This window comes from Pterocles gutturalis, unplaced genomic scaffold (genome assembly GCF_000699245.1).
Source record: "Pterocles gutturalis isolate BGI_N339 unplaced genomic scaffold, ASM69924v1 scaffold50054, whole genome shotgun sequence".
Lineage (NCBI taxonomy): Eukaryota > Metazoa > Chordata > Aves > Pterocliformes > Pteroclidae > Pterocles > Pterocles gutturalis.
This window is the reverse complement of record NW_010129973.1, coordinates 7,132-21,443: the sequence shown is the minus strand read 5'-3', so window position 1 is coordinate 21,443 and position 14,312 is coordinate 7,132. Positions and strand designations below refer to the sequence as shown.

At 51.8% G+C, this 14,312-nt stretch overlaps 1 protein-coding gene across 1 annotated transcript in view; it reads right to left on the bottom strand.

Annotated features, from left to right (window-relative positions):
• Window positions 1–665: 665 nt before the first annotated feature.
• Window positions 666–14,312, bottom strand: part of LOC104466583 (coagulation factor VIII-like) — a gene marked incomplete at its 5' end in the record, with an annotated part of 20,261 nt that continues 6,614 nt past the window's right edge. The window contains 16 exons of the mRNA XM_010080055.1: window positions 666–821; window positions 1,057–1,233; window positions 1,552–1,700; window positions 2,570–2,714; window positions 3,532–3,687; window positions 4,181–4,266; window positions 4,595–4,666; window positions 5,916–6,032; window positions 6,248–6,430; window positions 6,512–6,740; window positions 7,325–7,531; window positions 8,382–8,547; window positions 8,855–11,600; window positions 12,844–13,053; window positions 13,190–13,340; window positions 13,645–13,856. Of these exons, the coding sequence (XP_010078357.1) occupies window positions 666–821; window positions 1,057–1,233; window positions 1,552–1,700; window positions 2,570–2,714; window positions 3,532–3,687; window positions 4,181–4,266; window positions 4,595–4,666; window positions 5,916–6,032; window positions 6,248–6,430; window positions 6,512–6,740; window positions 7,325–7,531; window positions 8,382–8,547; window positions 8,855–11,600; window positions 12,844–13,053; window positions 13,190–13,340; window positions 13,645–13,856 (5,162 nt within the window). The remainder of the gene's footprint in view (window positions 822–1,056; window positions 1,234–1,551; window positions 1,701–2,569; window positions 2,715–3,531; window positions 3,688–4,180; window positions 4,267–4,594; window positions 4,667–5,915; window positions 6,033–6,247; window positions 6,431–6,511; window positions 6,741–7,324; window positions 7,532–8,381; window positions 8,548–8,854; window positions 11,601–12,843; window positions 13,054–13,189; window positions 13,341–13,644; window positions 13,857–14,312) is intronic.

Genomic DNA, 14,312 nt, shown 5'->3' with positions numbered 1-14,312 from the left:
TTGGGGCTGAGCTGATGTCTCTGTTCTGTTCTGTCTGCCATCAGGCCCTTCACCTTGCCTGGGATGCTCCTCTGCACTGGTGGTCCAGAGACTGCAGCCAGCTGTCCTTGTGCAGCATTAGCCACTGTGCTCAGGAGAGATGTAGTGTTGCTTTGAAGCTAACGAAGGTTTCCTTGAGAAGGGCCCAGGGTGGCAGGTTTTGTCATCCCAGGCTGAAGGCTACCCCGCCTCAGGCAGGGGTGTTACTTTGCTGCTTCGTTTTCCTCCCAGGCTGTGACCAGGCAGTGAGAGCTTGTGCAAAACAAAGCTGAGAAGCTCTGGGGATAATTAATTACTAGCTGATGGTAAAGCTGACTGAGCCCCCAGGACTCCAAGGCTGGAGCAGAGGAGAAAGTACAGAGAGACACTGGAAAATTACTGTTTAATTCTTCAGCATTACACTGGAAAATTACTGTTTAATTCTTCAGCATTACGTCTGACTATATGGCATCTGGTAGATGAGGGACAGGAAAAGGCTGATAACGAGCCAGCCACGACAGCTCTGTAGGCCTTCTCCTCTCTGGCAGCAGGGGCAGCCAGGGCCCGGGAGGGCTGGCTGCAGCCCAGGTGAGAGTTCAGTGTCCGGTTGGATGCGAGTCCTCTGCCTGGCGCTGGCCCTGCAGCCATCAGTACTCTTGCTGAGTGTTGCAGCCGAGGAACTCTATCCTCAGGGCAATGTGGTTGTGCCACTGGCGGGGGTGTATCCTCACATAGCGAGCAAAGAGGGGTGGCTCCAGGGTATTCATCACCGTGCTGGTGTGGTCTTGGTTTGCCTTGAAAATCTAGAGAGGAGAGAGAAATACGTGGTGTGCTCTCCTCTGCTCGTATATGAGCCCATGACTTGAGGACACAGTCAGCCCAGACAAGCACCACTTGGGAATGCTTTAGGGAAGAAAAAGCACAGCCCGACTCACTGATCTTGCAAATGTCATGTGAGCATGTTTGCTGCCAAGGGCTGTGCTTGCTGCCCCGGGGGTGGCCATGGCCTGCTTCTGGCCATGGAGCAGCTCTGCCTACCTTCTCCTTGCCATTCTGCAGGACTGGGCTCCAGTGCGTGCCGTTCTGGCTGCTGGAGACAGCAAACTCCTTCACAAACATGTGGGTGAAGACAGCCTTGGCACCTTGGGTTATGATTGCAGTCACCTTCTTGGTTACTTCAAAGTCCACCTGCAACCACTCACCGGGGCTGTTGCTCTGGGGAAGGACAGACTGCCTTCAACTCTTCAGCAGCAATGGGAAAGACACATCTGTTGCAGCTGAAGCCAGGCTAGCCCTGCACATAGTCCTGGGCTTCACCTGCCCTACTAGGCATCTGGTGGGAGTTGGTGGGTGCTAATTGGTGAGGCATCTCTCCTGCCTTTGTACAGGCAGGTTGCACGGTGCATATGGCTGTACAGACTCCCCATGCAGCCCTGGCTAGGAGAGGTTGCAAGCACCCAGCCTGCCTGCTGGGATCCCACCTGCCTGCCCGTGCCCCAGCTGCCTGCCTGGGTGTCTCCTTGCATGGGCTACCTTTGGCCTCCATGCATTGGTCCTCCCCTGCAGGTTCAGGCGAGCCTGGGAGGGTGACCAGCTGGAGAAGACATTGGTGCTGTAGGAGGAGGCGGAGACGCGCTGGTCAGGGATCCCTCTGTTCTCCATTCCTAGGGGCATGGAGCAGCCTGGAAGAGAGGAGTGATGCCTGTCAGAGGGAAGAACAGACCCATCATGGAGATGCCTTCTGGCTACTCACTGCTCCAGCCGCCGTCCATGCACCTTCCTTGGTTACAGGCACTTCTGTGCCTTGCTGCAGTGTCATGGTCTCAGGGCCTCTGTGTGCAGCATGGCTTTGGCTGGGGAGTGCTGGACTGCACCTGTCACTAGTCCTACCTTCTTTTCTCCCTGGAGATTTTACCTATGAGGAATGTGAAGAACTCGTGCCTCTGCCAGGACATCAGGAGAACCTGTCTCCAGGGGAAGGACAAGAATACGTGGTGGGGAGTCACCTTGCACAGGATGTGATCAGGTGTGCATGTGCACAGCTGCCTCAGAGCCTGCTGGCAGGTATAAGGTGTGGCGTGAAAGCACAGATGCTGCTGCTGCTGGAGAGTGCACCCTGCTGGTGTGTGAAGCTAAGGAAAGGATCCCAGGGTACCACTGTTCCAGGTCATTCTGCGGGCCAAAGCAGTCTCACCTCGGAGTGGCAAAACCAGAGGAAAAGCCCATGGTGTCTGTCTCTGCTTGTTCCCTGCTCCCCCAGACTGAGGCAGCAGCTCCCCTCCTGTCAGTTTAGCTGCTGCTGGAGGTTTCTGGTGGTTCAGGAAAAAGCAGTAGTGAGAGCTGACCCCGTGCTCTCCCTCTGGTATTGCTCTCTCTAAGACCATAATGAGATTTGCCAGCTTTGTTCCACCAACATCTCAATGCCATCTCCAGCCTCGTCCTTTCCCCTCCACAACTGCCTGGGGAGTCCTGAAACATACGGAGCTGGCACTCAGCACCCCAGTGGATCAGGGCCTGGCTTTGGTGCTTGGTATCCAGAGGTGGGACATACTGTTCAGATCGCAGCCAAGGAGCTCCATGCGCAGTGTTGTCCGGATGCTGTAGTGAGTGGGTTTAATGCGGATATACCGGGCTATGATTGGAGGGTTGAAGCGGTTTTCTTTCACTCCGGTTGCATCCACATTTGCAAAGAACAGCTGCAGGGAAAGGGAGAAAAAGGATTGTTGTGCCAGTGGAAAGGGAGCTAGACAAGACCAGGATTAGTGGGGAGAAGAGCATTTCTGGTATTTCTGTATCTTGTCACCATCCTTACAAGAGAACAGCAACTCAGGGAAATTATTTGAGATGTGATTCAGACTAAAGAAGTATGGATGGGCCAAATCAGGTTGAACCACTGAAAAAGAGTAAGAGGAGAATCTTAGGGTACATGCAAATTAACGTGTTTTTATATTTTCACCAAAGCGAAAAAAAAAAAAAAGGAAAAAAGAGTCAGCCCTGGGACTTTTGAACCTGGGAAAAGTTTTCGCCACAGCTGGTGTACATGATGGAAGCTTTTCTGGTTACTTTTCTTCTTCTGCTGGAATGATCAGCTTACATGTATTTAGGTTGTGTTTTTTTTCTAATGAGTAGAGATCCCGCAAATCATCTGCATCTGCACAATGCTTTTAGAAAGCCAAATTTGCCTTTCGGGTCAAAAAGGATATTCAAGCAAAATCTTATGCCTAGCTCTAAGTAACATGCAGCATAATGTTAAGCTGTGGATCTCACAGGCACCTGGGATCGTGGAAACTAATAGCTCAATCAATTTAAAATGAGGCAGTTGGACATAGACAGCAAGTTCCTTGCGGATTTGTGATCTGTGATTCAGTCATCCTGGCATTGAATGCTCACTGTTCCTGCCCTAAACAAATGTCTCAGGGGCTCAGGAGGTCTCTGTATAGAGCTCCCTAGCCCTCATCACCCCAAGAGGCCCCATTCAGGGAAGACACTCTCCTCAAGACCTGTTCATCTTACCATCTGGGTGCTGGTGGCATTCCCCTTGTATTTCCTCCACCTTTGCCCATCAAGGCTGTAGAAGACAACAAACTGGGAGATGTAAAGGCTGGAGAATTTTTGCCGGGCCCCTTGGGTTTTTATGCCGTGAATAATCATGAGCTGTAAAAAGTCCACCTGAGAAGGAAAGTCAGGGATTTATTTCTGACAGAAAACCCAAGCCATGTTCAGGCAATACACTGTAAACCCATGGAACTAATTTCCTTGTGACACAACTGAGCACAGGTTATGAAACTAGTTAAAATAGTCATTCACAAGGGCAGAAGCCAGCCAACAGCTGGGAGAGGGCAGGGGAGAGCTGTTTGGAGAAGTGAGCTGTTCTCACTTGGTCTTTGGGATATTTTTGCACAATCTAATGCTACAGCTGGACTATCAAGTGATTCATCTGCTGCACCGAGGATGGATCTGGGGGTCAGGCCAGCAGCAACCATAGCCAGACCAACTGCCATTAGGATCTCAGCTCCCCTCCCAGAGGGGAAGCAGGGGAAATAGCAGGACATAGCTGAAGAGACACTGGCTATCTGTGCAGGTCCCTCTGCATAGTGCATTAGCCACGAGCATGCCCTTGCAATGCCCCTAGCGGTACACCCAGCCGCAGGGCCCCTCTTACCTGGATCCAGGCGTTGCTGCGGTCAGTGCTCCAAGCATTGATGGAGCCAGTGTTATGCAGCCTGGCCAGGTAAGGAGCCCACTGCCCTGCAAGGAGAGTGCATAGATATGAGGCTGCTGCTGGCCCCTGATGCACCACCCAAGGTGGTGAGAAGTCCATCCGCAGGATGGGGCCTGAGGATCACCCTAGGGTTTAGTAGTCGTGTACAGGGTAGCAGAGCACTGACACAACAGGCCAGACACGTGGGAAGGCACCGCCAGGTCCCAAGTGGGATACTGACATAAGCATGGGTGGGGGAAGGACTCTGCCAGGGACCTGGTGTACCAGAGCCTTGGGCAGAAAAGCATGTGAGTTGTGCTGGCTGAAGCTGCCCCAACCTCACCTGCCTTCCTTCCAATAACAACCCCTACTCACCATACTGCCCCGACGCTGTGATCTGAGAGTGTGCAATGTGGCCCGAGGCCAGGCCAAGGGCATTTCGGCAGTCTGCAGCCAAACAGGGGGAAGGAGGACAAAAAACAGGGAGAGTTGATTAGATAACAAGGCTTTTGGGGGAAAAGCCTAGGCTGGGGAGCAGCCTCCAGGCTCAGGGAGGTTAAGTCAAGCCTCCAGAAGCCCCCAGGCTTGTTTGTCTCACACCAAGTCATGGGTTTCCGATGCTGCCACATCCATCCCTGAATTTTAGGGGTGCTGGAAGTTCTTGCTCCTGACCCCAATGTCAGCATCAGAGAATTCCCAGCATCAGCCACAGCAGTGTCTTGCCAAACTCCTGTCCCTGAGTCTCCAACCCCTCATTCTGATGTCATGATCTCCCAGCAGTGCTGACAAGCGTCTCTTCCTTATACCCATGTCTTGGTCCTGGACCTTTTTGTTGCTAGGTAGCATCTTTTAAAAACAAATATCACATTGCTAAAGGAAAGTCTGCCTGACACCCCTGTCTCTCTGTGTCTCTCTTCTGGTCTGCTGAGCACAGGGCTGTTTGCCTTTTATAATAACTGTTATTACTAGCAACTTGTAACATCTTGGCATCTCTGCTGCATGGCAAATGCTTCTGGGGAAAATGCAAATTTGAAATCTTAAGCAGATTTTTAACTTACAGAAACATTTTCTTGCTGACATTTAATACTCCTTTAGGAAGAGGAGAGAGACTGTCACTGTGTGATAAAATACTGCTCTCACAAACCACTTCCCCCAGTGCTTACTTACAATGAGGTAGAAACGTGTTGTTCTAGGGTGAATGGAGTCAAGAGGTTTTCTGTGGATTTTGCAGTTGCTCTTGGGGCTGTTTCTATCAGAGCAACCTGTAGTCGGGCAGTGCTGCTTGATGCCTCCTGCCATCACTCTGTGCCTTGGTTTACCTCTTGACACGTGGTTAGGCAGCTGGGCGCTGCACCTTCCTGAGAGTGCAGGCAGGCACCAGTGTGTGCACAGAGTTGCTGGGGTAAGTGGATTTTACAGGAGGTCCAGGAACCCTCAATTTTGGAAAACAAGAGCTCTAGGGGCAAATATTTGCAGGCAAATGAAGCTGGTCTGCCAGCCTTCACCCCACGTGTGTCCCTGACTCTGTGCTCTCTGCTGGGCTGAGGTTGTGACTTTCTTTCAGAGTGAAAACCCAGAAGACCCCACTTGGGCCACCCCAGGGGAAACACTGAGAGCCCTGGGGGAGGCAGCTCAAAAACATGCTGTCTGTGGCCATGCCAGCAAGTGGGCCAGAGGCGCAAAGAGGATCACTCACTCAGGTTGTACACAAGGAAGAGAGCGCTCATCCCAGCTTGCTGATGCTCTCCCACTTTGCACTCTACCCGCCAGATCCCAGCATGTGAGGGCCACATCTCCACTGTTCCGAAGACACCTGGCCAGGAATGGAGAGCAGAGCAGAGGGGAGTTACTGGCTGTAATGAGTGTAATGGGATACCACAGTGCCAAGCACAGTGCAGACACAGAGCCAGACTCTTCCAGATCTATTCTCCCTCCTTGCTATCCCCTCACAAGCTTTGCACTTCCTAATGGGCATGGATATGAAGCCCCAGCAGCTGGCGTGTGCACAGTGCCTGTGCTGCATCTCACCAGGATAAAGGTTGTAGACTCCCATGCGATACTCCTGGCTAGTCCTGACACTGAACAGCTGCCCATGAAAGTGGACGGAGTGGATATCCTCAGTGCTGCCCATGTTCAGGAGGTGCCATCGGACCCGTTGCTGCTGCGCCATCACCAGCCCAGGCAGTGTGTCACTCACATAGCCATTGATGGCTGGGGAAGGCAGTAGGCTCCAGGGTTTTTCCATCCCGATATAGATTGTGGGATGGAAAGGGCAAGGGCGAGTGTCCTCACCGTGGAAGGAGTGGTTTTTCTTAAAGTCAGAGTTGTCCTGCAGGATGTGGCAGGGAGGATGGCAGTTCCTCTCCATGTTCTCCAAGAAGTACCAGCTTTTGGTCTCGTCAAAGATGGTGAAGAGCAGGGAGAACTCCTGCACAGCGAGCTGCCGCCTGAAAACGAAGCTCAGTACCCCATGGCGGCAGATGATCAGTGGCCCAATGAGGCCCGAGTGCAGGTCCTTCTCCTGACAGGGAACCGGGAAATAAGGGTTTGCCTTGGAGGGGGAAGCAGTGCTGATGCCTGCAAGCAGCATAGCAGCAAGGAAAGTGGTGGCCCTGTCTGCATCCCTGGCCTGGCTCCCACTCATGCACAGGGCATGGCACATGCAGGGTGGGAAGGACATGCTGGGTTCACTGGATTGATTCCCACTTTGCCCCTAGCTAAGAAGGGCTGTGCAGCAAGTGTTTGCATGTGCTTTCAAAAGCAGTGGTGTCTGTCTGTCCAACAGTCCCTACCCCACTAACATTGGAACCCATGGGCCAAATTCAGCCCATATTTGGCAGAGGGGTAGGGAAACTGCAGGATACTAGTCCCCTGCAAGTCTCATAAGCTGGTACAACTGAGGAAAGGCAGAAAAACCCAGTTAAGAGAAGGAAAGAGAAAACACCAGCATGCGTTCATCACTGTATTAGACACCTGAGAATCTAGACTGCCACAGACTGGTTTCAGCACAGCACTATAGGAAAACCCTTAACCTCAGAGCCAGGACCCAGGCATGCTGGCTATCTCTCCTTCCTGGGATGCTCCATAGAGCAGGCTCCCACCTACCAGATCCACATTGGAGAAGTAAGCCCAGGCCTTGCAGTCGAACTCCTGCGTAGTGGGTGCCATCTGGGGCAAGACTTTCCAGGAGTACTTCCGGACCTCGCCAGGCAGCACCGCCTCTCCACCCTGCTTTGCACCCTCTGTCTCCTCATAGGCTTGCAGTGTGGAGTGGAAGGAGAAGGGTCGCGAGGCCAGGTTCTTGAATGTAACCTGCACCAGAGGGAAGGCAAAGCAAAGGGAGTGTGGGAGGGGGCTAAGTGCAGTTTTGAGAGTGCCCTGGACCCTGGGGTTGGGTCCAGCCAGCTCGTGGGAGGGAGGAAGCCATGTGCCTGGTGCCCAGAACCTCCAGCTGGTCCCCATGCAGTAGCCAACCCCTGCTGAGCCACAAGCTGTGGCTGTGCAGTGTGATCCCCAGTGGAAAGTGCATCCTGGTCATGTCAGAAGGATGAGGCCATTCCCCTGCTCAATGGGAGCAAGGTCAGCTACACTGCTGTCTCTGGAGCGCAAAGGTTCTGAATCCATCCTGGTGAAGATTTCAGTGAAAACTGCAACTTCTCTAGGCATATGAGTCCTGAGCCTGGTGAACAGCCTTTCCCCTCTTCCTCAGGTGGGTGCTGAAGGACCTTTGGTGGTGAGGGAAGCCTAAGCCTGCCCTCACACAGAGCACCCAAAGAACCTGTACTGAACCCTGCTTACCTCATTACCCTTTTTACAGTCCTGTCACCCAAAAGGCTCCCCATGGAGCCCAGGAGCTGCTCAGGCTATGCTGTTACAGGGGTTGTGTCTGTCTCAGGTCCAGGACTTTGCATGTGAACACAGGTTCTTGCTGGCCCAATCCTCCAGACACTCAGGTCCCTCTGAATGGTGGCTCTGCCTCCCAACCTGCTGCCATCCACGTGCCACGCAGGGTGCCAATGGGGCAGCTCCTGCCCATGAGCCCTGAAGGTGAACCCACAGGCATTGCAGAGCCTACAGACCCACCTCAACACTTCCTCTGGCTGAGCACAGCCAGCGATGGGGGGATTTCAGGTTTTATAGGAAATGGAAACTTTTAATTCACCATGATGACATCTTCAACTTCTGCCCTGATGTACGGTCCGAGAATGCCCAAGTGCTCATCCAGCTCTCCCCGCAGCTGCGGCTGTGTGAAGGATTCATCCATGTACTCTCGGAAAACCACCTTGCGGTACTGCCGGAAAAGCTTCCTCTTGTTGGTCCAGAGGTTTCTGCTGGGGTGAGGGCAATTAAGGAAGTCAGGTGATACTGACCCATAGAGAGGGCAGCCATGGCAGGGCTGCTGCAGGGCAGGGGTGATGCAGAGCTTAAAGCATCCCTGACCCACTTGCAAGGAAGCTCAAGGTTGCTGGAGTTACAAAACTCCCCAGCTGGAGGGGAGGTAATGGGAGCATCTAGGCTGCTTGGCTGGGTCATATAGTCATAGACCTGTGATCCTGCCTGCCAGGACATGCCAATTTACGCATTGAGCCATGTCACACAGTGCTGGGGGAATACATGAGGGATAGTCACACTTACGTGTTTCTTAGGAAGTGCTGGGGTCTCTGGTTCCCATATTCCCACATCACTTCCACCGCTGCAATGAAATATTGCCGTACCTCCCCTTGGAAGGAGCGTGGGTCATGCTCCTCTTCTCCATAGATGTCGAAATCCTCTATGGTCTGCTGTGTGTCACCATATTCGTCATAGTCTGGCTTTTCAGTCTTTGGCCTCAAGGGGCTGGAATGGGCCCCACCGTTCAGAGCTGGTCTCTCCCTGTGTCCTGGGGCATGGTTCCTCTTCCCAGCTGTGCTGTTGCTTTCCTCATCCTCCTTGGGGTCTCCTAGGCCCTGGCCCTCTCTCTTCCCTGTTTCTCTGAGGACATCTTCCTCACCAAGCACCTGCCATCCATCCGGACTGGTTTGCACATATTTGGCTGTTTTTCTGGTAGTGCTGTGCTTGCGAGCAGGGCTGCTTGGAGACAGGGAATAGTTCTCTTTGGAGGCTGGTTTCACAGGGATTTCTCCTGGGCTTTGCCCAGATGTGCTCTCAGGCACATAGTCCTCTGTAGCATTGGCCTTGAGCTGCTGAGGCTGAGGACTGAACTGACCCAGCTGCTCCACAGAGTTTTTCTCCTCCTCCATCTGGCTTCTCCCCTGAGCTTGCTTGCTCCCAGGTGCCCCCAAGACAGCACCTCTGCCCAGCTGCAGCTTGGCTAAAGCGGGGCTCCGCAAGCCCCCAGGATGTCCCACTGACCTCAGGGAGACTGGGTCCCAGTTTGAGGCCAGGTCTGCAGCCACCGCAGCAGGCTGCATTTCTGAGCTGCTTCCTGCCATTGCCACCTTGCTCCCCAGTGCTCCCCGCATGGGGAAGGAGTGTCTGCTGTGCTGGACCCCCTCACTGCTGCTCCGTACACCCCCATCTGTGCTTGGCCTCCCCTCAGGATGCACCTCATCAGCACTAGCTCCAAGCAGAGCCTGTGGACCATCTCTGCCTGGGTTTGGTTTTTCATCCAGGGTTTGCTGGGCTGCCATCACCTCAGACAAAGTGTCGCTTGGTATCAGGGACCTCTTTTTGAAGTGAGTGCTGTAAAAGGGGGAATGAGGACCATATGCCTTTGGGGCTTTCTTATTCACTGCTGTCTCAGGGGTCTGGCTGGCCATATCCTGCTCTGCTCTGTTACCCTCAGAGAGGGGCTCCCTGCTGCCTGGCCAACTGGTTTTGGGAAGACGCAGACTGTGCATCAGGCCTCTGCTCTCCAGTGACCTGGCTTGTTGAGGCCTCCAGTCAGGGCCACTCCTGCTTGGGGCTGGAGTTCCATCTCTCAGAAACTGCTCAGGGCTGTTTAAGAAAGCATTTGGGAACTGCCTTGTGTCATTGGCCACAACGTTTGATTCAGGAAAGGCAAGACTGTCCATCTCTGGCAATTCCTTAGTGGCTGTAGCATCCTGAAACACTGCCTGCAAGATTAATTCATCCTTCTCTTCCATCATTATATAGCTGGAAGACTCAAGGTCGTTGGTCGGTGCAAAGGTGTTTTTTAGAAGTCTTGTGCCTTTGGCAAGTTCACCAGCTTCTTGTTCTGTGACACTTTTTGCAGGCAAGGAGTTACTCTCATCTGTGAGGATTTGTTCTTGTACAGGTTTGCTGGATCCCCAGTCTGAAAAAGAAATATTTTTCCGTTCAAAAGATTCATAAAAGCTTTGCGAACCCAGTTCATGAAGTCTGTTTTCCAGCCTAGCATCTAGGTCATTTGATGAATAATTGGTTTCTCTGGTGTGACTGTGAACCACAGCATGAGAAGTCCTGTTGTCTTCTGTCTTGTCTGAAAGATTGTCCAGTGTGGAGGAGGAGCTATGATCAGTACTTAGGGCTGGTTCTGTATTGACTGTCTCCTTTGACTCATATAGATTTAAGGATATTTTATCAGCCTCTCCTAGCAACGTGTCCTCAGCACCCTGTGAAGACATGTCTTGAAGTCCCAGGCTGCGCTCCAGGTCATTCTGGTGAAATGAGTTCCTGTTCTCTTGCAGGGGAGCTTTGCTAGCAGCATAAGCAATTGAGTCCCACAAGCCTGTTGCATGAGTAGTTGTCTTTTGAGGCTCTGCTTCCAGGATCTCTAATGAACCACCAGACTGGACTATCATCCTTTTTACTGGCTCCTGCACCTCTGAGATCTTTGTCACCTTCTTTCCTGCCAGAGCATCTTCCAGAACTGGTGTGGCTTGGTGCAGCCACTGCTGACCTTCTTCTGAGCTCACAGTACCATGGACCCTTCCACTGACACTTGCCAAATGTTCTCCAGGTGGGAGACCTCCAAACCCTTCATCCTGGCTGATGATTTTTGACAATTTTTTTTCATCGTCCAGGAAGGATTCATAGGACATTGGCTCACAGTTTGTCTCTGGTAGAGAAGACATGGAAATATCAGGTGAATGTGGTACTGTTCCTAAAAGTGTTGATGTGCCATTGGAAGAGGGATCAGAAATCCCACCATTGCTCAGGAGGGCCCTATGGCTGGGTTCTGTCAAGCACAATCTTGGCTTCTCTGTCTCATTTCTGGAAGAGGTGATGTTGTTCAGTTGCTCATTCACATATGGCCTGTGCCATCTCTTTCTTTTAGAGAAGCCCCTGGGTTGGAAGTCAAAGGCGCCTTCCTCCTCCTCGAAATCTACATAATCTTCCTCATCAGTGTATTGCTCATGTTGGCACTGCAAGACTGTGAACTTGGCATGCATCCCTCGGTCTCTGAAATCAGGATTCAGGCATCCCAGCATCCAGACACCTGTCTCAAGAGAGGACAAGAGGACACTATCAGCCCACCACAGTGGGAAATCAGAAGAGCTGCCATCCCCATGCCGCTCCCTTACTAGTGCAACCTATATTTTCAGGCAGCCTCTGATTGTGGTAGTGATCTCATGTTTTCATAATCCCTAGAGTATCTTACAGCCAGACTCACAAGACATAAGGGTTGCTGGTAACATCAGAACCAGTCCTGACAAGCACCATCAGCAGGGCTGGTGTTTCCTGCCAGAGCTTAGCGAGCTACACGCACCCATGAGACCCCAATAATAGCTTGGTGAGAACAGTTAACGCACTGAGAACCCACAGAGCCTTCAGGATTATTGCCAGCAGTAATCACCATAATCCACCCCCGAAGACATGCTGGTGCTGTCAAATACACCCTCTCCCAGACACAGTTGTCACATCTCTCCCACTCAAGGAGAAAGAAATGAAAAGGCCGCCTTTGCTTACATCCCTGGCCAATGTGTTTGCTCCCCACAACAAGTGCCTCTTCTCCAGGTGCCAGGAGTGGGTGAGGGGTGTGTAATAACCAGCCTCTGACGCTGGAGAGAGCTGTCATCTGCTGCTGGCCGAGCTGTTTGCTTGCTTCATATCAGCAGGCAAAAATCAGAGCTCAAATGGATGCAATGTTTATATGGGTTTTAGAAAGCTTCCTGGGCTATCTAAAAACCCTGTCAGCTTGGCTCAGGGTGCAGTGCTCATGACATCGTATCAGTGTTTGCAATCACATGGTAAATTCTGTGTTTGGTTAGTCACTTTTGCAAATGCTAAGGAAAAAATGCTGAGTGGAGGGAAATAAAACCAAACTCTGAAGCAAATCCTTCCTAGGACTTCTCTATGGCTATGATTTCCGTCCTTGCAAAGGTGTGGAGATAAATGGGATGCCATGACCAGTGGCCGAACCCACATCAAGGACAGCACCACCGCTCTCCTTGACCTCCAAACTTGGAGCCAAGGGTGCAGATGCAAGTTCTGCAGGGCTCAGGTTACTGCAGCCAGCTTACTGGCTTGACAGTATGTGTGACCTTAACGCACCCTATTAATGAAGTAAAATACAGTAATTTAATTTAAGCTTTGGAAGGATTTAATCATTGACTCTCACTTTGCTGTTCCAGCAGGTTGTGCATCCCTTAGCTCCCAGGGCTGCCACCTGAGATAAGATGCTCGCTTATCTCTGCTGTGATGCCAAGTCCATGGTTTATAGAATAGCCCATGTTACTAACCTGGCTTTTCCAAACTCATGAAGACTGTTTCTCCAGAAAATGGGAAAAGGGTAAGCATGTCCTCAAAGACCATGTTGCGCTTGAAGGTGTTTCCAGAGAAGAAGATGGAGAGGAAATCTGTTTGGGCCCCAACACTCAGGACATACCAATACACAACTTCATGCAGGCAGAGTTTTAGTTGGAGGTTGTCAAACACAAAGCCATTAATAGCTGGAAGAGAGCAGGGGTGAAATATTTCATCAGGACCTGATTCTCCTGTTGCTACATGTTTCCTGCTTGTTTCCTCGGGCAGGGATGAGCCTGTGCCTGCTGGGACTTTGCAGGGAGCCCCTAGCTGAGCACTCACTGTGCATTACGTTGGAGGCATAAAACTGGGGGTCCTGGCTATCCACATGGGCTGCATCAGTGCAAAACCGCCTGATATTCTCCTCCAGGTACCAGCTGTGGTTCTCATTGAAGACCGAAAACAGCACAAACCTTGTCTTGTCTGACATTATCTGGAAGGTGGAGAGGGAAGCGGTTATTGCTGGTCTGATCACAGCACCCCTGGGGCCCAGTGTAGCTGCCAGAACTTACCCTGGAGAGCCTGGGGAAGAGTTTACTGCTGTTTCACAGGAGTTAGGGCCCAGGTTTGGAGACAAGGGAGCATGCAAGGGAGGATGAGGATGGCAGGGGCATTGGGACTGATGTTTGGGTTGAAGAGGACAGAACAGACAAATTTGGTTTTACCCAAATATTTCACCCACTGCAGTTATTCCACCCTTTCAGCCTGGCAGCTGAGGTGACAAAGGAAGGACCCACCTGATTTCCCCTCTGATCCATGGACTTCTTAAAGCAGATCAGGAGGGGCCCAATCAGGCCTGAGGCCATGTCTCGGACTGGGTTGATGGAGCTGTAGTAGAAACGGGTGAGGCAGCGAGGATCCGCCTGTGTTGGCCCATCCTCAGTAGTGACCTCCCAGCTGTACGTGAATGACTGGCCAGGGGGGATAGGAATGTCCTTCACGTCCTTATCTGGCAACACATAGCCCAAGGGCAGATCAATTAGGTCTGGGCTGCTCCAGCAAGGGGTGATCCTGCTTTTTAAAAGAGTTGAGAAAAGAGGTTTCCTGACCACACAAGTTCCATAGAAAAATACCCAAACCCATGCCCATTCTGGGATGGCACACTGGGTACTAGCATGCACTTGTTGCATGGAAAGTTGATCTGGACAAAAGGAGCCCCTGCCTTTGAAAAGCCCTTGAAACTCCTGCGAACTGGAAAATTTGCTGAGTCTCAGCTGTGTCTGGGCTCTGGGCTCCGGGCTCCCTAGAGGAGTTCACAGATGAAGGTACAGAGCTGGGCAGGGCTGAAATGGGTGAAAATATAGCAAGGAAAGATAGATTTTTAAGCAAATAACAGCTAGACCATGAGAAAAGCAAGGAGGAGATCTGGAAGGAACAAAAGGAAAAATCAAATGCAAATAAATCC